Source organism: Oncorhynchus gorbuscha, linkage group LG15, assembly GCF_021184085.1.
Source record: "Oncorhynchus gorbuscha isolate QuinsamMale2020 ecotype Even-year linkage group LG15, OgorEven_v1.0, whole genome shotgun sequence".
Taxonomy (NCBI): Eukaryota; Metazoa; Chordata; class Actinopteri; order Salmoniformes; family Salmonidae; genus Oncorhynchus; species Oncorhynchus gorbuscha.
The window spans coordinates 42,656,987-42,680,010 of record NC_060187.1 but is presented as its reverse complement, the minus strand read 5'-3'; the positions used below and the strand labels follow the sequence as shown (position 1 = coordinate 42,680,010).

Sequence of the window (23,024 nt, the reverse complement as noted above, 5' to 3'; positions counted from 1 at the left end):
ATCTGACAATAGACTAGGCCAACAACGTGAGAAAAAAAAATCTTCTCAATTCTGACTCTAAATAAGTATTTTTAGATGTGTTTATAATATATGCAGATATGCAAGTGTATTTCTATTTTGTGTTAAGAAACATAATCAAAAGGGCTTTATATTATGACTATGGACATGAGACGGTATAAGTAGGAAGTCTGCCACAAGTCACTTCCAACCCGTTCTGTCTCCTAATACTTTTATTGGTCACACATTGGTCACACATCCCCTAGCACCGATTGGATGATTCCCCTGTCTATCATTGATTCAGCCCTTTTGAAGAGTGAGAAAACGTAAGGGTGGCATGTTTTCCTGTCTTCCTAAGTTTATTAACTTATCCCGGGAATGTCATCAGAAGTTAGATTGAACGTTGAAAGAAAGCCATAGAACGTCTGAAAGGTAAGATAAACTAATTTCCTTGATACATATTACTTACATGCACGACTTATTACTCGAATAATAGTCTATCAAGGGGATCAACATTTGCGTAAAGCAAATGGTAGCCTACAGGTAAAGTTGCCGCTGTATCAACCGTATTGAACCATGCCTTGATTGATTTCGATCTCGTCTATTACATAGTAACATATTGTGTACAACTTTGATTTAGTGTTTTGAAACTATTCCTCAGAAAATATACTTTTTGGTGTTCCCAACCCATACGAACTCATCATATCCCTGCGACAAGTGTTTCTGTAACCAACTGTATTCTGAAAAAGCTGTAGCCGAACCATATGACACGCAAAGACCCAAACGGCGTTTCATATCTGTCAGAGTTAAAACATCAACTACATAGTGTTGTATTTGTGTACGTCATAACGTTGTGCATTTATTTTGCTCACTGTTCAGAGACCGCACATGGACAGACATCATTTATATAATATTTAAAGACTGTAGCCTTTCATAATGTCTGCCAATAGCCCCATTTGAACAAAACTGGGCTAGTCCAACAACAGCTGTTTTGAATTGAACTAAAATGAATTATACATCGTTTTCAGAGTTAGTTTAGTCCTTAGATGAGAAGAATTGACACACCCCATGCAAGATAACTGTTCAATTAGATATTCCTTTGAGATTTATAGGCTACTGAATGCATAGCATGGATTTATGAAGGTGCTATGTGGATATCTGTTGATTAGTGACATTGGATTTAGACAAGAAGAACACTTGAGATTCTAATCCACTCAGGATAACAAAATCCTTATTTTTCCCAAGAAAAAAAATATTTGGAGTGTTAGCGAAACATAGTCATCATCAAACAATAGGACATGACATCGTATGAAAATACCCCATTGTCAGTGGAATACTCCTTTACCCTGTTCATATCACCCCATTAAGAAGTCTGTGGTACTGTCAGCAGCTTTTCTTCACTCTATGGAGGACAAGGGAGTAGTGTTCTGCCTCAATAACACACATAATCATATTATGGTATGGGGATGACTAAAGCCCTATTTATACTTGGTGCTAACATGTGGTTGCCACCATCCGATTAAGATGATCCAATCGGATCAAGAGTTTCATGACTAAACTTGGCATTAAAATGTGTCTTTAACTGTGTTGGCATTGTGACCAGATGTTGTGGTCCGGTCCCTCTGTATGCAAACTATTTGACAGATTTTGTTTCAAAATAATATATGAATTGAATTGATTTATTTGAAGACTATTATGGTCAATGGTGCCACCTGTCAATGACTTTAGAGGGCAGGATACTGATGATTTAAATGGTTTGACCGCCCAACTCCGTCTACACTTGTGAGATATCCAGACCAGTGGCGGTGGCACTAACTATTTTTTTTTTCATGAGCGTGGCCTTATTTCTATTATAGCTTATTGGATGACTGTCATTCATATTCCATTCACCCAGTTCAATGTAACAGCGATAGGTTTAAGCTACTACATGATACTCAATTTTCCCTATACCCATCATGAGGTTGCTACAACCTAGCCTATGAATGAAAGTTTACAATGTAGGTGCAGGTCGAGAGACACATTTGAGGTGACACATGGACAGACCGTGACATTCAATACCTCCTTGCACACTCTTGCCTGCATCTAGCTGATTAGTATGTAATCATTAGTCCAACAGTTGTAAAGAGAGTTTCTATTGGACAAATTCAAGTATGTTTATCCCTGTTTTGTTCTGTTTGCTTACATTTTAATGTTTTTTTAACAGAACCGGGCGTAATTAACCCCCCCCTCCTCCCCCCATTAGGCGTAAATACACAGCCATGTTGTATTCCTTTTGTGCACTCTCCTCCTCTCACCTCATCCCTTCGCTTGTGGACTTCAATGCACAACACATCAGCTGTATGTGACCAGTTAAAAAAAAAAAACTACACACAACCTACATCGTTACTTTAGATAATATGCTGACAACGTCATAGTCAGCATAGCTAACAGAACTAGCACGTTAGTGAGCCCACTACAATCGTACAGTAATGTTACAGTGTACAGTAAGTAAGCAGTTACACTGGCGCGCCCGGTGGCAATACATTTGTGAAACCAAAAGTTTACCTTGACTTGGAAGAGTTCCAGTGTTGTGTTGGATTGTCATAGCCAGCTAGCTAACATAGCATCCCACTGTTTGAGCAGGGTGTTTAAGTAGGCTAAACTAGCTAGCTGCATTTTGCTAAGTAAGTGAAACTGAAAAGAAAATGACAATCTTTCTTCTCCTTCATTTTGGAAGAGATTAATTTGTTCAAAACTGTTCAACTATTGTCTTTCTCTCTCTTTGAGTCAACTACTCACTACATATTATGCACTGCATTGCTAGCTAGCTGTAGTTTATGCTTTCAGTACTAGTTTAATTCTCTGATCCTTTGATTGGGTGGACAACATGTCAGTTCATGCTGCAAGCTTTGATAGGTTGGAGGAAGTCCCCCGGAAGTTGTCATAATTGCTGTGTAAGTCTATGGAAGATTGAGAGAACCATGAGCCTCCTAGGTTTTGTATTGAAGTCAATGTCCCCAGAGGAGGACGGACGCTAGCTCTCCTCCGGCTACACCATGGTGCTACCCTACAGAGTGCTGTTGAGGCTACTGTCGACCTGCTTTGCAAAGTAGTCTGTTTAATCAATTATTTGGCGACGTGATTATATTTAGTACAGTTTTATCTAAAAATGATCACTTTTAAAATGTTTTACCATTTAAAAAAATGAAATTCACTGAGGAGGATGGTCCTCTGAGGATGAAACTCCGCTGATCCAGACATAATACGTGCCTGACAACCTCCGTAGGCGGTCAGGAAGATCTGCTCACAATCAGAAAATGATGTCTTTTGATCATCTACACATCATCTACACCCCCTAAAGTGGGCACAATCGGGATAGGGACAACATATACGTATGTTAGCACCAGGGATTAACAGGGTTTATATGACTACAGCTTTGTGGAATTGGCTTGTTGTGATAACAATTGATTCTCATATGGTGGATTGAGTTGTGCTCTAGACATGGCAGATCCAGACTGTAATTCATCCACTTGATTGCTAACCATCCCCAAGTTGTCTGTCATGTGATTCTATGCTTTAAGCTGGCTTATTGCCAGTCGGATTCCCCAGTCCATTCTATCTCACTTGACAGCCACGGAATCATTGTTTTGCAACGTCCATATGAGTTCATCTTGAGTTCATGTTGAGAACTATCACTATGCAGGCTGGTCTCATAGACTAGACTCAACATAGTAAATTATACTAACTAATATCATACTAACTCAAATTATTATGATATGTTACACTTTTGGTATGGTTACATAAGACAATGTCTAGCAACCCAAAGCTTGTGTTTTCAAATCTCATGAAAAACTTCAGCATTTTAGTTAATTAGCAACTTTTCAACTACTTAGTATGTTAGCTAACAGTTGCTTTAACCCTTTAACCTATCTAAAGTTAGCCACCTAGCTAACGTTAGCAATAGCCATGTAGCTAAGTTTAGCAATAACAAATTAGAATCTGTATCATATATATATATATATATATAGTACATATATATTGTACGAATTGCAATTCGTAGCATACAAATGGGAATTGGTAAAATATCATACGACATGGATGATGGACGTCCACACATTAATACATACCAATCGGAGGGCCTGTTGTCCGGACCTCTGGCAGTCTCTATGGGGGTGCCACAGGGTTCAATTCTCGGGCTGACTCTTTTCTCTGTATATCTTAATGATGTTGCTCTTGCTGCGGGTGACTCTTTGATCCACCTCTACGCAGACGACACCATTCTGTATATATCTGGCCCCTCTTTGGACATTGTGTTAACAAATCTTCAAACAAGCTTCAACGCCATACAACACTCCTTCCGTGGCCTCTAACGGCTCTTAAATGCTAGTAAAACTAAATGCATGCTCTTCAACCGATCGCTGCCCGCACCCGCACGCCCGACTAGCATCCCTACTCTGGACGGTTCTGACTTAGATTATGTGGACAACTATAAATACCTAGGTGTCTGGTTAGACTAAACTCTCCTTCCAGGCTCACATTAAGCATCTCCAATCCAAAATGAAATCTAGAATCGGCTTCCTATTTCACAACAAAGCCTCCTTCACTCATGCTGCCAAAATTACCCTTGTAAAACTGACTATCCTACCGATCCTTGACTTCGGCAATGTCATTTACAAATTAGCCTCCAACCCTCTACTCAGACTGCATCCAGTTTGCTGTCACAGTGCCATCTGTTTTTGTTACCAAAACCCCATATGCTACCCACCACTGCAACCTGTATGCTCTCGTTGGCTGGTCCTCGCTACATATTCGTCGCCAAACCCACTGGCTCCAGGTCATCTATACTTCTTTGAAGTTATAGCTCTGCCTTATCTCAGCTCACTAGTCACCATAGCAACACTCACCCGGGGCACACTTTCCAGAAGGTATATTTCACTGGTCATCCCCAAAGCCAACACCTGCTTTGGCCGCCTTCCCTTCTAGTTCTCTTCTGCCAATGACTGGAACGAATTGCAAAAATCACTGAAGTTGGAGACCTATATCTCCCTCACTAACTTTAAGCGTCAACTGTCAGCAGCTTACCGTTCGCTGTACCCAGCCCATCTGTAATTAGCCCATCCAACTACCTACCTCATCCCCATATGTTTTTGTTTTTCTGCTCATTTGCACACCAGTATTTCTACTTGCACATCCTCTTCTGCACATATCACTCCAGTGTAAATTGCTAAATTGTAATTACTTTGCCACTATTGGCCTATTTATTTCCTTACCTCCTTACTTCATTTGCACACACTGTATACAGATGTTCCTATTGTGTTGACTACTTTTGTTTAACCTATGTATAACTCTGTTGTATGTGTTGCACTGCTTTGCTTTATCTTGGCCAGGTCGCAGTTGTAAATGAGAATTTGTTCTCAACTGGCCTACCTGGTTAAATAAAGGTAAAAAGTAAAAATACCAAACGTTACCTATCATACTAATTTGAGTCTCCCAGATTTGGATTTACTCTGTTAGGGCAACCTGCAGTCGTTGGTAGACCTATCAGGCTTTCTTTAAAAATAAAATGCTTTGGTGGAATTTTCACATGTGTGTATGTGGTACATTTTCACAACCCCCCTATTACAAAAATCAAAACAGATCATCAAAAAGTCAAAACTATAAGCACATTTTCAATTGACTAAGTACAGCACACAAAATCATAGACACTTTTTCACCAACCTTAAAACAACCCCCCCCCCCCCCCCAAACCACTAATTCTTATAATTTACAGTGTTAAATAACATGAATATGTGGGAACAATATTTTTTTGTGAACAAATGTTGAATTTTGTCATTATAAAAAGGTTGGTAACTACCATGTGAAAAATCATGTTGGAAATCTGTTTCAGCTCAAGTCTGCTACAAAACCCACAATGCAATGCTTTCTCTATGGGTTGGCTGGCAAGCTAGCAAACATAGCTACACACAATAATACCAAAGTCAATATCAGGATATGAAGTAGCTAGTTTGCTGTAAAATTGCCTAAATCAATTTATGAGTCGACAATCTCACCATGTTCAACCTGCAGATCATGTGCCGCATAGAGTGGAGTTTGATATAGAACCCCTCAGTGGACGTGTCATAATACCCCATAAAACCTAGTGGTCAAACAGGGAAATGGTTCCAGTCTTTTTTTACCATACATTCTTCCCATAGGGGATTTTAGAAACACTTAAAATAAGGTCTGTGTTTCGTGTAGGCTTACCCTGGCGTGACGTTTTGATAACCATGTAAATTTCTCTCTGACATTATTAAAAAATGTATTGAACTTATTAGAAAATGAATTACATTTGCCCACTAATCATGAACAAAATACATCAGTGATTCATATTTTCCTGCAACTTTCTAAAACGGCACAGGAATGCCTCAAATCAAATGTTATTTGTCACATGCGCTGACGGTGTAGACCTTATAGTGAAAAGATTACTTACAAGCCCTTAAACAACAATGCAGTTTTAAGATGGGTGTTAAGAAAGTATTTACTAAATAAACTGAAGAAAAAAATATTATAATAATTAAAGAGCAACATTAAAATAACAGCAATAAGGCTATATACAGGGGGTACCAGTACCGAGTCAATGTGCAGGGGTGTATGTCTCGTCTACACGTTGTGTAGCCATTAACGATAATGCTAATGATAACTGTCTGCTGATAGATGGAAAGGTTTTCCCCAAATCCCTTGATTTGAATTGACAATTTTAAGATGCATAAAGAAACCACAACCAGGCAACCAATATGTGTTTCAAAATTGCACAAGATTATATAGACAAAAAGTCAAAGGCCATTAATGTCCTCTATTGGTAGGCAAGTGGCTGCAGTGCAAAACAAGTGTCATACATACAATGTCCACATATTTAGATGTATACAAACAAAAAGCTAAATATACATATCTAACCAATTACTCCACTAAGCGCAGAGTAGCTTTACACTTGGCCAGGAGGCTATCTCAACATTAACCAAGCCTTGCAGAAGTGTTTGAACTTAAGACTGGCAGAAATCGTTTTTATCTCAGCTGGGAGTTTGCTCTACTCTACCACTGCCATATCTGAAAATGTGTTCTGGCCAGTACCGACATAGCACAAAATCTTGTGGTGTAGGAATGAGAGAGCTCTTTAGATACTGAGGGGACTGTACCATACATGTCTTTCTGGCTCAATCCCAGCTTCAGCTGAATGAATCTTTTTATCAACTGATAGCCACTGTATTTCACAGAGTTGAAAGGCCAACAGGGCTAAGATTCAGAATGACCCTTGACATTTTATTCTGAGCTGTCTGTAGCTTGTTCTTGATGAAGTTAGGGGAGCTACTGTACGAGGTAGTGCATGCATGGTCAGTGAGTCTGCACTAACGCTGCTGCAAGTGTTTTCAAGGTCCCTTTATCTAGAAATGTCACTTCCTGGTTGACCTTGGCAAGTACTTTCTGCCCCATGCTCTCCCCTGTCAGAAAACAGTCTAGTTCACAGCCAAAGTATCTTAACACAGTTCTTGGTTGTAACTACTGTCACCAACCGTGGCTCTAAAGCCTGGTGATCTACAGTTGAAGTCGGAAGTTTACATACACCTTAGCCAAATACATTTAAACTCAGTTTTTCACTATTCCTGACATTTAATCTTAGTAAAAATTCTGTCTTAGGTCAGTTAGGACCACCACTTTTTATTTTAAGAATGTGAAATGTCAGCATAAGTGATTTATTTCCGCTTTTATTTCTTTCATCGTATTCCCAGTGGGTCAGAAGTTTACATACTAATTGAGTGTATTTGGTAGCATTGCCTTTAAATTGTTTAACTTGTGTCAAATGTTTCGGGTAGCCTTCCACAAGCTTCCCACAATAAGTTAGAAGTTTGGCCCATTCCTCCTTACAGAGCTGGTGTAACTGAGTCAAGTTTGTAGGCCTCCTTGCTCGCACATGCTTTTTCAGTTATGCCCACACATTCTCAATGGGAGTGAGGTCAGGGCTTTGTGATGGCCACTCCAATACCTTGACTTTGTTGTCCTTAAGCCATTTGCCACAACTTTGGAAGTATGCTTGGGGTCATTGTCCATTTGGAATACCCATTTGAGACCAAGCTTTAACTTCCTGACTGATGTCTTGAGATGTTGCTTCAATATATCCACATAATTGTCCTTCTTCATGATGCCATCTATTTTGTGAAGGGCACCAGTCCCTCCTGCAGCAAAGCACCCCCACAACATGATGCTGCCACCCCCATGCTTCACGGTTGGGATGGTATTCTTCAGCTTGCAAGCCTCCCCTTCTTCCTCCAAATATAATGATGGTCATTATGGCCAAACAGTTCTATTTTTGTTTCATCAGACCAGAGGCTAATTGAGAAATGTCCTATCAGAAGCTTCTAAAGCCATGGCATCATTTTCTGGAATTTTCCAAGCTGTTTAAAGGCACAGTCAACTTAGTGTATGTAAACTTCTGACCCACTGGAATTGTGATACAGTGAAATAATCTGTCTAAACAATTGTTGGAAAAATTACTTGTCATGCACAAAGTAGATGTCCTAACTTATTTGCCAAAACTATATATTTTTTTAACAAGAAATTGTGGAGTGGTTGAAAAACGAGTTTTAATGGCTCCAACCTAAGTGTATGTAAACTTCCGACTTCAACTGTAAATGGTTAATTTCTCTTAAAAAGTTCTAGCATTTCTCAAGTCAGCAATTAGCGTTAAGTGTGTAACCTAACAGTAGAGGCCTTCAACCATAAGTAGCATGCACCCCTACTTAGAAAATGGAAATTGCCACTTTCAATATCCAGCCATTCTTTCTGATTGGAGTGGGGTTTTTAATTTGCACCTCTACAGAAAGAATTTGATTGTAAGTTAAATTTAAAGTTTGAAGAAACATGCAGGCTAACATTTGTACACTTTCTTCAGTTGCATTTGGCCAACTTTGAGATTGACACAGCATCTCAAAAAGGACTTGTCCTGGAGAGAAGATTTGATTGATACAAGTAGGAACATAATGCTTAATGGGCTTTCGTTACACAGGAACTCTATTCAATTGAATCCATCTCGGATATAAGATTGAGTTCCTACTACACTTTCTACAGAGAAATGCTGAATGAAAAATGTCCTAAAAATACCCAATTCTCTAACAAGGTCTGAGGGAGAGAGGCTATTTACTAATTGAATCCAGTGCCTTGAGATGGTGTTTATTCCCCCTCAAAGTATAATCAGCTGCTTCTCACAGGAAGACACAATTTAGCCAAGGCCACTTTTGGAGACACTTAATGCATGTCATTATGCTGTTGTCGCTGAAGTCCTTAGCTTCATTCATTTACGTTTATCACAGTGAAAGGCTTCCGGGGCCTTTGCACTCCACCTAAGGAAAAAAACAAGGAGAAATACTGTTCTCACTAAAGTCATTTACTTGTATTCAACGTGACTGACTGCTGTAGGCATCAGACCTGAAACATACTGCTATAGTGACCAATGGAAAAGTTAGATTCATAAGAACTGTTTCTGTGTGAGACAGTTGCTTCATTTATTGGACCATTCCAAGTCCATTCCAAGTCTTGTTGACAATATAACAGTTTGAAAATATACAGTTTGAAAAAGTAAAATAGTTCATGTCAGACTGGGTTTTGTATTTGGCCTCTCAAACACCAACCAAAGCCACAGACTTCCCCAATGCCTGATTGAATTCACTTTGTGACATTTTGAACCCAGTAGGGAGTGAGGGGGAAGGGGACTGGGATGTTGAACAAGGAGACCTCAGAAAACAGCATCACCACTGACATGGCATAATGCCTCATTGTGGGGCTTGAATGTGACTGTTTGGATGAGAATCAAGGGGTGTTATGGGATGCATGTGATGTTTGAGACCAAAGTTGATAGTTAAAAGATAGGGTTCTAGTCTAGATGCATATTCAAGATTGATAGATTAATATCTAATGTTAGAGCTGAAGCATAACTTGGGATTGCATTGTGTGTATGTGCATCTCGAAACCCCCTCATTGACATCAATGCATGACTTACGAGACAGAGTTATGGGTAAGCGTGCAGCCCAAAGTGCCTAGGGAAACATCTGTATATTTCCAGGTATTTGGGGGTTATTTCCTTAAACTTCCCATGCTCTTGCCTTCATGCTGTTTACACATGTTATATATCCCTGGCTCTAATTGCATGTTGTCCAAGTTTTGCATGAGGTGTCAGGATGCTTGTACTCCAGGAAAAGGACAGGACCTGTAGTGGATGTGTGTTTTGCGTTTCTGTGTGTTGGTCTTTTGTTATTGTGTCGCAACGAGGTAGATGACGTTGTGTGTTTGTTCAGATCCTCTTTTTACTTGTTTTTTTACCTGGCTTTTTCCTCTGGCCTCACAGGAAGCAGCTTTTTGGCCTTAGCGATGGGCTTCCTGGCAGGAGCAGAGCGGCCCTGAGTTCCTGCTGCGAGACAATAGGTCTCCCTGGGGCCGGGGGCTGTTCTCAGACCTGATTCTCTTCAGGAAACAGCAGATTTATCCCAGCAGCTGAACTGAGCCATACAGGGAGTGGGGGAGTGTGGCCCTACCCTATGAGTGTCTCTTTTCTGAATGGGACTTTTCTTATGTTAAGTAGTGTGATGATCAAGATGAGCCTGTGGTTGTGGTGGGGCGGGCTGGAAGGATGAAAGAATAGTCTTGGCCTTGCCCAAGAAGTCCCAATCTGGGTTAGTATGTGTGGGCTGAACTGGAGTGACTCATGTATCTGTTGAGTTCGATGCCTTGCTTTTTCTATTGTCAGCTGGACTTGTTGTAGACCCTCCCCTTCCTTTTGAGGGGAAAAGGGAGGTGGTGGCAGGGATGAGGTTACTTTTCCAAATCATGGCTCATGCGATGTAGCCAGCAGCCCTCGACCAGAACATTTCCTGTTGAAAAGCAGTGCTGAAAAAGTCGACTTCAGTGTTAGATTTATGGTGAATGCTGGGGAAACGGCTGCCTCATTGATGACGGTAATAGTAGAGAATCATTATTTAAAAAATATATATTTTAAATATATATAAAAAAAAAATATATATATATATATATTTGAAATATGTGCAGTTAATTGCATTGCTTAGCTTAAAGTAACTTGGCCTCAATTTGTAGAGTAATCCAGTGTGTCTGTTAACAGTGGGACAGGTTTACAATCTGAAGACCTAGGCCTGCTATTAGTTGTTCCTCACAATGAAATTGGGGAGGGGACTGTGGATGTGTCGCCCTCTGTACGTTCATCACACGTGATATCTCAGACAGCACTGGCACGATTTTGATTAAACTTGGGTAGATGATGTGTCTTACCAGAGAGATCCGGCATTTACAAAATGACACTGATGGGCCGAATGCGGGAGCTATAGTAATTAACGGAAATGTGTTAGTCACACGCAATATCTCATTTGTCCCGGGGGGGGGGGCGACGACGACATGTTTACTGTTGCCTTGTTTTGACTTACAGACATAGGCATTAGTTAAGGTCATTTATGGGATCATAGTCTACAAGATCGCTACCACAACAGAACGGTGTGTATGTAACAGGCAATTTGTGTGTGTGTGTGTGTGTGTGTGTGTGTGTGTGCTCTCACTCCTGCTGGTGTGTGTGTGTGACATGGCTGTGGCTCACTACTGGTGAGGATGAGGGGCGCAGCAGAATGTGGTTTCTCCCCCTGAGTGTGTGGGTTGCCCTGTAATTTGTTGCCTGTCATCAGGACCTGGAAAAAACATATTGAACTGGCCTATTTATGCTGAGTGGGAGCTGGAGGCACTAAGTGAGGAGTAGTGAGGGTGGGATGGGACTACGTGTTTATGTTACACTCCTCTGATCTGAGGAGCTGGCATCTGGAGCAAATCTGAGGCACTTGGAATTTGGCACGTCCAGTGGGATACTATATTTCAAGAAGTCCAAACACAGACAGCTTCTTTCTGCAACCTAGAACGGAAACATTGTCCACAAGAAGTTCTACAACAGCTATTTTGAGTAAATATTCCAAAACAAATCAATGTTTTCCAGTTTACTCAGTATAACTAATGGACTCTAGATAACCACTTGTTCATTATTTTATTGTTCTTAACTGGTGGCTGTGCAGCCGTAGATTCCGTATGTTTTCAGCTAACCTGCGCAGCACCTTGACTAATTAGACTGAATGTTGTGTTCACTCCATTGTGCTAGGGCAAGCGTTCTGCAAACAGCTGGTTTGTATTTTCTTAGCAAGTTGTGGCGAAGTCGTATTAGCCGCTAATCGCTAGTTATCTGGCTAATAAATGTACATAGTCAGCGCAAACGTAGCTAGCTATACAGCCTAATACCATTGATGGTGTAGGCCTAAATGAGCATGTTGTTTGTGCAACAGTATCCTCTAAATCAAAGAGGAATAGGTGAAGCTTGAATATGTTAGCTACATGAAGTAGCTAAGAAAGAACATTTAATGTAGCCAATGATTTATAGGGTCCCCAAGGAAACACGGACCAACACTTTGGTTCCAACCCTATCACAATAACTTCTCCCTGGCATTTTCATTTGTTGTCCTGTCAAAAAACACTGCATTCAAAGTGCCCACTACTATCTTATAACTGTAGAATTAGGAATTTATGAAAATGTAGAAAATTATTTTTGTTTGAAGTTTAATTGAACAGTATTAAAAAAAATCAGAATGGAGAGAGACTCATGAAATCACTTAGGATGTATGTGATGCCACCCTAGGGTCACGCACTACTCATAAAGCTAATGTAGAACTTTTATTATTAAAAAACATAAAATACTGTCATAAATTTTAAAAATACCGTGATTAGATTTTTTTGGGGGCCATAGCGCCCAGCTATGGCAAGGCCTAGGAGTATTTCCATACCAGTACTTGAAATCCTGTCCCTAGTCAAGTTATAGGCTATAACTAGAGCCCAGAGTTGTACCTAGTCAGGAAAATCTCTGCTCTATGGCCCTAGAACCCTGTGTAGGAGGGACAGGGTCTTTCCTCTGGTTGGGGGAACGAAGCAGTGACAGCAGGCATGTCCGGCTGGCTGAAGCTAACCAGAGTCCACTTGATGTCTCACGCTAATGACCAGTGTCTGTGCATGCCATTCTCTTGTGATAAGCTTGCTTTAGTGAGGCGGAGGGCTGGAGGGACTCTCAATAATTTTAATTTGACGCTTTGCTTTGTGGAATATTATAACGTAGGCTACGCTGAGCTTTGCTGTCACAGTATCAACAGTATCAACGGCTTCTCTTTGAATGGCAATGAGAGATGTCAGAAAATCCTTGTTTTTGGAGATGTTTTTTTATTTATCCTATGTAATTACAACTACCTTGTAGCCCTCCTCGAGTATCTGAACATGTCCCAGCCTGGTCCATGCTAGCAGGATGTGAGAGGGAATTGTGTGGTGGAATGTGCTTAAGGCTATATGGAAACAGATGTGTGTGTGTGTGGGGTGCTCTGACCCTTTGTCGATCTCTCTCTTTCTTAGTCGAGCCGTGTATGAAAATGTGTCGAACAACTGTGAACTCTGTGTGTGTGTGTGTGTGTGTGTGTGTGTGTGTGTGCCTCTGCATGCATGTGTGTTTCTGCTCTGACCCTGATGTCTATCCATCACTCTCCCTGTCAGTGGAGCTAAGGAGCAGTGACCCAGAACTGGATTGACAGCCAGGAAGACCAAACCAAAGTGAACCCCCTGGCCCAGTGTCAAGACACCTTTATGATTGTTCCACAGACTGTATGACTGAGGTAACTTCAATACAACTCATTTGTCGATCAGAAATACTACACTAGTAACACGCCAACAGTTTTGAAACATGATGACAGCTGACATAATGGAAGTTTATTACTAAGTAAACCTGTTTGAACAACGTGTTAATTTAACCGTTGGCAAATTCTGTGATTGAGAGCAATAGTTTGGGTTTCCGATCCTAATGTAATATCTGGCTTGTCTGTATTGGCTTCTGTTCATCGTTGTTGTTGCTTTTGTTCTTGGGCCACTTAACTTCGCTTTGATCTGGGCTTTCAGACATAATGCTTGGAGGTATAGGTGATGTCATGGTTAATCCCCTTCTTGACTTCAACACCTCCGACCAAGAAAAAAACTAACCATAGGATTAACCCCTTGTTACCTTCAGTGCCTCTTTCTTTCTAATGGAACATTGGGGAGTGGGTTTCCCAGAGAGTTCGTAGCTAAAGCGCAATGTTATTTCGCTCCACAACCCAGCTGCACAGCCACGAGAGAGTACCAATTATAACATCGATGTTTGTTTGTCTTGTATGTGTGAATTAGCATCATTCGTAAAAATGAACCACTTTGCTCTTCTACTAGAGGTGTGATTCTGGGCTGGTGTGAGAATTAACATACTACTTTTAGCGTGAAGGCTTTGAAAAACCCACCCCAGACCAATGTGTATTCAAAAACATTGCTAAATAGAGTCTCTCGTATAAGGTCTTCAGGTGTCCTTACAGTAAACGCTTTATGGGTAGTTTATAAGAAGGTTTTGTCTTGAATGAGAAAGATTTGCTACAGCTAATTTCGCCATCAAGCGAAGAGTGTCAAGCTACGATGTCCTGAATAATGTAATTTTAGGCTACAAGCCTCCTTACTTTACCAAATGTCATGCTCTCTTCACCTCTGGGTAACACATGAACAATTCATACATGCATACACTAGCCTCAGTAAAACACATACAGTGCACAGGTATCTGAGTCAGTGTTTCCCTTCTCTTATCAGGTTGTGCGTAGACTCTCTGGGGGCTTCTGCTGAAAGGTCTGTCCACAACCATGACTCAGTCTGTGCAGGTCAACCCCAAGTTGCCTGGTAAGCATTTCAGTTCCAGCTGGTATTTATCAAGTCAATATGTGGTAACAATGGATAATGTCTGGGACTTGAAAAACTTAACCAGATTTGATAACTGTTGTTGTATTGTTTTCCTGTGGACTGCAGATCTGGGTGCACCGTTTCTATTCTCCAGTCAGGAAGAGGCGGATCAACAGGGCTCTTATTCGGTCCAAACTCCGTATGGCTTCCAGCTGGACCTGGACTTCCTCAAGTATGTGGAGGAGATAGAAAGCGGCCACCACGTCCGCCGGGCACCCGTCAACTCTCGCAGGTCATCCCATGGGGTCAAAGTCTCCCAGCGGAGCCCGAATGTGGGGGGAAGAGCCAGCGGCTGGACCTCATCAGAGTCCCTCTCCTCACCCGCCAGCGAAGATGGTCGTGCGCCCCCTCCTCCACCCCCACGGAATCGCATCGGCTCTTCTCCCAGTGAGGGGCAACCCCTGTCCCCGCTATCTGTCCTTAGCCTCCCCCTCTCTGCTAGCGCCAAAGTGCCACCACCACCTCCGCTACGTAACCCCAGGGTAGAGAGGACCCTCCTGGAGACCAGCCTGCGACTGCAGCAGGAGCAGAGCCACCAGCACCAAAATGGCACCTGTTTCCAGCTCTCTGACCCACCAAAGCAAAGCCCCAGGGCTGTGACTACTCATGTTACCCCAGCTAGTGCAGCAGCCACAGTAGATAACCAGCTCTTGCACCTCTTCTCTGCCGCCCCCAGCCCATCTCAGAATAGTCTGAACAGACCCAGTCCCCACTCCTCCGGTAGGAGCACCCCGGCCTCTAGCACTGGAATGGCTACTCTGCCTCCCAGCCAGTTGCAGACTGTGAGAGAGCAGATGGCCACTGCCCTGAGGCAACTGAAGGAGATGGAGGAGAGAGTGAAGGGCGTCCCAGTGCTGGAGAGAGAGGTGGCCAAGCTACGGGCTGAGAAAGACATGCTCCTACTGGCACTGCAGGAGAAGAAAACCTTGGCGGCCCAACAACAGGCTGCAACAGTAGTGAGCAGTACTACCACCACAATGGTGGACACAGGCACACAGAGTCAGGAATGTCCTCCTTTTTCCCCCAAGAGTCCTAGAAGTCCCAAGAGTCCAAGCAAAATAGGGGACCTCAGAAAGCTGACTGAGAAGTTTGAAGGCAAGACTGTGAAAGATGGAGCACGTTCTGAGAAGGTTGTGGAGAAGAGGTCTGTGGCCGTCGGGGACGACATGTTGCTGGACGCCGGGTTCTTCTACTACAGCCAAGGTGCCAAGGATGCCTCAGAGGGCACGCCTCAGGTGGACGTCTGCGAGAAAGGCGTGGCCACGGAGGCACCGGCCTTCCGTGAGGAGTGGGTGCAGGCTGGAGTGGAGACAGAAGAGGCCTCGGTTTGGGTGATGGAATCCCAGCTGGGGCTGAGCAGTGAGGTCCAGAGGGAGATTGACACCCTACAGGACACCATCAAGTTCCAGCAGGAGTCCATCTTGGCTCTGGAGGGGCGAGTCGGCCAGGCTGACGAGGACCTGGCGGTGCTCAAAGCCCAGGAGGATGAGAGGAAATCCAAAGCAACGTCCGAGAAGGCGGTCCTTGCCAAACCAGACTCAGCCCATGCCCAAGTGGGGACCGAAGCCTCTACAACATCCACGCCAGCTTCACAGCATGTCGCAGTCTCCTGTTGTCCTGAGGTGGTTGACGCTTGTGTAGGTGAGGATTTGAGAGCCGTACATTACGACCAGAGCACTCAGACTGACTCTGTGGAGAGCCCTGCAGAAGAAGAACCAAACCCAGTAGCACTGGTCACCACTGGGAGTCAATGGGAGAATCTGTACGAGGATGAGACTATAGAGCAGAAAGCTCCAGTCACTGCGCTGAAGAAGAGACAGATGACCATTGCAGAGTACAAGGTCACCCCTGAGGAGACGGTCAGTTTAGATGAAGGGAAGGGAGGGAAAGAGGAGGAAACGGCGCCCAGGACACACACAACTCCAACAGTGGTGGAAAGTGAGTGCCAAGTGTATTTATTCTTATATAATAGTTCATATAGAAGATAAATGATTCCTCTACACTAATAAAGCAGGTGTAAACGTAATATACAGGGCCCTTGGAAAGTTTTTAGAGTCCTTTTTCCACATTTTGTTACGTTACAGCCTTATTTTAAAATGTATTAAATTAATAAAAATCCTCAGCAAGCTACATACAATACCCCATAATAACAAGGTGAAAAAAAGGTTTTTTGAAATGTTACATAAGTGTTAAGACCCTTTTCTATAAGACACGAAATTGAGCTCCGGTGCATCCTTTTCCATTGATCATCCTTGATATGTTTCTACAACTTGACTGTAGTCCACCTATGGCAAATGCAATTTGATTGGACATGATTTGGAAAGGCACACACCTGTCTATATAAGGTCTCACAGTTGACAGTGCATGTCAGAGCAAAAACCAAGCCATGAGGTCGAAGGAATTTTCCGTAGAGCTCCGAGACAAGGTTGTGTCGAGGCAGAGATCTGGGGAAGGGGACCAACACAGTTCTGCAGCATTGAAGGTCCCCAAGAACACAGTGGCCTCCATCATTCTTAAATGGAAGAAGTTTGGAACCACCAAGACTCTTCCTAGAGCTGTTCACCTGGCCAAAGTGATCAATTGGGGGAGAAGGGCCTTGGTCAGTGAGGTGATCAAGAACCAGATGGTCACTCTGACAGAGCTCTAGAGTTCTTCTGTGGAGATGGGAGAACCTTCCAGAAGGGCAACCATCTCTGCAGCACTCCTCCAATCAGGCCTTTATGGTAGAGTGGCAAGACTGAGTTTGCCAAAAGGCACCTAAAGACTCTCAGACCATGAGAAAGCAGATTCTCTGGTCTGATGAAACCAAGATTGAACTCTGGCCAAGTGTCTTGTCTGGAGGAAACCTGGCACCATCCCTACGGTGAAGCATGGTGGTGGTGGCAGCATCATGCTGTGGGGATGTTTTTCTGCGGCAGGGACTGGGAGACTAGTCAGGATCGAGGGAAAGATGAACAGAAGTACAGAGAGATCCTTGATGAAAACTTGCTCCAGAGCGCTCAGGACCTCAGACTGGGGTGACGGTTCACCTTCCAACAGGACAACAATCCTGAGCACACAGCGAAGACGATGCAGCAGTGACTTCGGGACAAGTCTCTGAATATCCTTGAGTGGCCCAGCCAGAGCCCGGACTTGAACCCGATCTAACATTTCTGGAGAGACCTGAAAATAGCTGTGCAGCAAAGCTCCCCATCCAACCTGACAGAGCTTGAGAGGATCTGCAGAGAAGAATGGGAGAAACTCCCCAAATAGATGTGCCAAGCTTGTAGCGTTATACCCAAGAAGACTTGAGGCTATAAATGCTGCCAAGGGTACTGACTAAAGGGTCTGAATACTTATGTAAATGTGTAATTTCTGTTTTAAATTTGTAATAAATGAGCAAAAAAACTGTTTTTGCTTTGTCATTATGGGGTATTACGTGTAGATTGATGAGGGAAAATGATAATTTCATAGATTTTATTTTAGAATAAGGCTGTAACCTAACAAAATGTGGATAAAGTCAAGGGCCCTGAATACTTTCCAAAGGCACTGTAGAATTAAATGAAGTAGTAGATTAGTTGGGTCACTCACCGAGTATTGTGGCCACAGGTATGCTGAAGTCCATCATGAAGAAGAAGGATGGGAGTAGTTCCGGTGAAGCACGTAGCAGCGGCAAGAAGAGCTTGCAGTTTGTTGGCATTCTCAATGGGGGGTAAGTGGTGCTTTGTCATCAATGAATGAGCAAGAATCTGCACATATTACCATCGGCAGCGTAGCCTAGTGGTTAGAGCGTTGGACTAGTAACCGGAAGGTTGCGAGTTCAAACCCCCGAGATGACAAGGTACAAATCTGTCGTTCTGCCCCTGAACAGGCAGTTAACCCACTGTTCCCAGGCCATCATTGAAAATAAGAATATGTTCTTAACTGACTTGCCTGGTTAAATAAAGGTAAAATTTATAAAAAAATTAAAAAATTAAAACACTGACAGGGCATATTAGAAGAGAAGGATGACCAATGTTAAAGGTAACTAACTAGACATGTACTTCTGTTCAGGTATGAGTCGACATCTAGTGAGGAGGAGGAAGAGGGGAGTTCCTCGGGTGGCAGTGAAGTGGATGATTGCTCGGACAGTAGTGATGGCGAAGATGGAGAGGCAGCTCTGGAGGAGACCTCCGATGAAGAGAGGAACATTAATATGGATGACACCGATAGTGATGATATGGCCTTAGAAGCAGGGACTGGAGCCACTGAGGACAGTCCAGATGCAGTGAAAGAGAAGTATGCTTGATTACAGCTCATAGACCTGTCATTGTTGGCAGATTACAATTTTAAAGGGATAGTCAACAGAATTTTCAGAATTTGTTGAAAGTTTGCTTCCCTTGAAAGAAGTCTGTTGGTAGTAAAATTTGAATCTTCTATTTTGGTTTATAGCCTTTAGGTGCCCTGAATTCAATTACCGCAGCCAAAGTTATTTCGCAACATTATCATCTGTGAAGCTATGAATGTGTATATTATTGACATGGAATTATAGCCAGGATGTTTGCACAAAATAATTGTTGAATACGTTATATAGGAGTCTCATCTTACGTTGCACAAGTGTTAGATCCCAGTCGGTCACTATCATAGATAACGTCCATGTCTAATTGCAGTAATCCCTTGTCCTAGATTTGAGCTGAGTGCAAAAATGCATGAGGCTTCTCTCATTCTGAAGAACCACCTGAATGATGATGTCAAAACACTGAAGAGTAAAGAAGTGGTATGTTTCAGCATGCCTCTTTAATTCCTCTGTTTTATTATATCCTGGAAATCTTGAATTTCATTTTCAAAATGAGCTCATACCTGATTTTTGTAAACAAATACCCTGTTAGTTTTTTCCCCAATCCACACATAATCTCTCAAGTGTATTTTGAAGTTCCATGACTTGAAGAAGTTGTTGCACGGACTTAGTCCAATTCATGCCACACTAAATACGATTATAAACATTTAATACATCACCAAGACTTCTGTTCCAAGTGTTTAGAATCATATTAGTATGATAACCTTTTATGTAGCTATCTTCCATCAGTGATCCTATCCCACATCCTCCCTCCATGTAGCTCTCCAGCATTCATACTGTGCAGCTGGAATGGTTCCGCATCTCTAGTGCAAAGATGGCCCAGCCGCCCCGTGTCTCAGACTACCTGATGGCCTTCACTGAGGTCTCCTCTGCCCTGCTGGCCCACGTCATCAACATGACCGATGGCAATGGTAACACGGCCTTGCACTACAGCGTCTCCCACTCCAATTTCACAGTGGTGGGGCTACTACTGGACACAGGTTAGTTGGAGTGAGGAGTGTTCACTTATCTCTGGGAAGTTCTGTTAGGGTCGGGGCTTATGACCTTAGTGAAGAGATCCTGATGATCATAATGAATCATCAGAAGTTTGGTATTCATGGTTTAACTACAGGCATAAAATCACATTAGTTATGCCATGTATTTATCGTCAGGAAGTTTCCATGCCCCGGGGTTTCACCATGGGGTGGGTGTGCTCTGTGCAGGCATGTGTTGTGTGGATAAGCAGAACAAGGCAGGCTACACTGCTATCATGCTGGCGGCCCTCTCATCTGTTAAAGAGGAGGATGACATGGTGGTGGTCAGGAAGCTCTTCAGTCAGGGCAACGTCAATGCCAAGGCCAGCCAGGCAAGTCCTTCTCAAATCACTTAAAATCCAGTCTATCCCCCTCAGTCAGTGTTGCTTGTGTGTGCTTGCTAACACCATGTTAACTGTGCTATATTGTGTTTAGGCTGGCCAGACAGCGCTGATGTTAGCCGTTAGCCATGGACGGCAGGAGATGGTGCGGGCGCTACTGGACTGCGGGGCTGAAGTGAACGTGAAGGATGACGAGGGCTCCACGGCACTCATGTGCGCCAGCGAGCACGGCCGAGCCGAGATTGTCTCGCTGCTCCTGGATCAGCCGGGCTGTGACATCTCCATCGTGGACAATGTGAGTTCCTTGGCTGTCTGTTTACCCTGTACACTCTGTCTTTACACGCTTACCTGGCTTCCTCTTTCTGTCCACTTTCTTAATCTTCTACCTCTTTTCCATTTCACGCTGAATTCAAAGCAAGTACTCAGATAGGCTTTTGCCATATTGTTTTATATGTCCTGTCTTAACATCAGTGCTGCAGATGGAGAGGAGAGCAGGGGAGGAAGCCACTAGATTATTGCGACGCAGCCAAGAAGTGAATACAAAAACATATTACATTTATTTTATAAATCCTTGTTTGTTTCTTTTTTAAGTTGATGCTCATTTTTAAATTCGCAATAAGACAGAATATTTTTATAATCTGTACACCAGTGTTTTTCTACAGTATGGCTTTACAGTGGATTTTTCTCAGACTAGTTTGAACCTCCAGTCCAGACTGATATATCTAAGAGAGCACATCTGGGGCAAAATGAGTTAGGCATGCAGCACATGGATTGAGTTTCAGTACGATACAGCTAGACTGAGAGGGGCTGGGAAAGTATTTAGGAACATGTTTTTTTCAACCTTGTGACAATTGGATACAGCTAATTCTTCAGGATTGTGAGGCAGACAGAGATGTGGGTTAACCCTTTGCTGGTTTGAAGACCTAGACCAGGGTTGGGCAACCTTAAGGGACACTGTGGGTGCAGGGTTTTATTTTAGCCAACCCGGAACACAACTGATTAATCTACCCAATTTAATCCAATCACAATTTTGATAAACTACGATTAGTTGGTGTGTTGCTTGGCTGCCTGGAAGAAAAGCCTGTACCCACACTGGCCCTTGCAGTGTAAGATAGCCCACGCCTCACCTTGACTGTATACAGTAAAGACACAGTTCTATATTGCATGAATGGCATATAGCTTCTTATTCTTTCTAAACTGTGTGATGAGGCTGTGAATGGGCAGGAATCTTATCGGTGTCCCACCTCAAAGGGTTTATCGCAAAGCCTGCTGTCCCTTTTGTCTTCCTACCTCTCTAGGACGGCAGTAATGCGCTTTCCATCGCCCTGGAGGCCTCTCACAATGACACAGCTGTGCTACTCTACGCCCACATGAACTACACCAAAGCCCAGGCAGCTGTAAGTTCCCCAGACGCTGGTCTTGAGGCCGAGAGACCTGCCTTGTTTTTATATGACAAACAGCCAGTTTGGCCTTGAATCCAGTATAGGTCACATTCACAACATATCCGTATCATGCGCAATTTCAAGTGTGTAATATTAGCGCCTCGGCTACACTCCAATGTTGGGGTGTGGTATGTTGGCCTAGTTGAAAGATCTTGTCTTGGCATGTGTAGCAGTAGTGACCCCTAGAGCATATTCTTTACAGCTATGTATTTTTACTGTATATTGTAGTTTTTGCCCTGTTTTACTACTATCACTCTGAAAACATTGGTATATTTCTTTCAGGGGACAAACAAGTCTCGAAGCCCCACTAGTCCTCAAAAGACATGGCCTGCTGCGGAGTGATTTACCACCAAGATAGAAAAACAAACATTACTGGACATAAGCGTTGAAAAAGCTCCACTGGAATATTGCAGCTGTCTACATAAATATATGTATTTATATCATGGCATACGTTATTCATTTGTATTGTTAATATAAGATTGTTATTTTTCCATAAATGTCATTATTATATACGATACTAATCTGCATTTGCAACATTTCTAATTCAAGGTCTGCAGCATTTAGTTTTCTATGATAAAGTAAAGCAGACCTCACATTTATTTGCACTCATTTACTGTGTTGAGTTTTAGTTCCCCTCCCTCTTTAACTACCTTCTCAATCTTCATGCCAATGTCATTCAAGTCTGCACTAACTGTCTATGACTTGTATATTCATGTATTGATTTTCATGTAAAAAATAAACATATATTTACATAACGTGTGACACTGCACTAAGCAGATATAGCAGCAGAGGTCCAGATGACTTAAATCGTTTAATGCAAATGCATGTAATAAGATGACATTGTGTAATAGGTAACAGGTAGCACACAGAGATAAATACAATATGTATGTAACTTGTTAACAGTACAGCTCTATGGTAGCACATTCTGATTTCACATGAGAAACACACTTTTCATACCACACAGCTACGACCGGAAGTTACTTTTTCTTAGCAGGTTAGGAGACTGAGGTTAAGGTTAAGAAAAGGCTTATTGTTAGCGGAAATGCTCCCCTAGCCTGCTACGAAATTAACTTCCGGTAATATC

At 42.6% G+C, this 23,024-nt stretch overlaps 1 protein-coding gene across 4 annotated transcripts; it reads left to right on the top strand.

The window, feature by feature from the left end:
• Positions 1-246: 246 nt before the first annotated feature.
• LOC123997175 (KN motif and ankyrin repeat domain-containing protein 3-like) lies at positions 247-22,692 on the top strand. Of its 4 annotated transcripts, none has more exons than XM_046301301.1 (12): positions 251-429; positions 13,576-13,694; positions 14,683-14,769; positions 14,896-16,767; positions 18,418-18,520; positions 18,862-19,086; positions 19,474-19,564; positions 19,905-20,124; positions 20,347-20,489; positions 20,593-20,793; positions 21,797-21,895; positions 22,223-22,692. In XM_046301301.1, the coding sequence occupies exons 3-12, from the start codon at positions 14,733-14,735 to the stop codon at positions 22,280-22,282; spliced, it is 3,051 nt and encodes a 1,016-aa protein (XP_046157257.1). In that variant the 5' UTR covers positions 251-429; positions 13,576-13,694; positions 14,683-14,732; the 3' UTR covers positions 22,283-22,692. The 4 variants fall into 4 exon arrangements, with proteins under 4 accessions (XP_046157260.1, XP_046157259.1, XP_046157257.1 ...); XM_046301302.1 differs by lacking the exon at positions 251-429 and adding an exon at positions 10,800-10,955; XM_046301304.1 differs by lacking the exon at positions 22,223-22,692 and having other exon boundaries at positions 247-429; positions 20,970-21,861.
• The last annotated feature ends 332 nt before the right edge of the window (positions 22,693-23,024 follow it).

Coding starts and splice junctions, on each gene's coding strand:
- LOC123997175 (XM_046301303.1), top strand. CDS start 14,733: ATGACTCAGTCTGTGCAGGTCAACCCCAAGTTGCCTG. Junction 14,770..14,895: donor GGTCAACCCCAAGTTGCCTG/GTAAGCATTTCA, acceptor TGTGGACTGCAG/ATCTGGGTGCACCGTTTCTA. Junction 20,490..20,592: donor TCAATGCCAAGGCCAGCCAG/GCAAGTCCTTCT, acceptor TATTGTGTTTAG/GCTGGCCAGACAGCGCTGAT.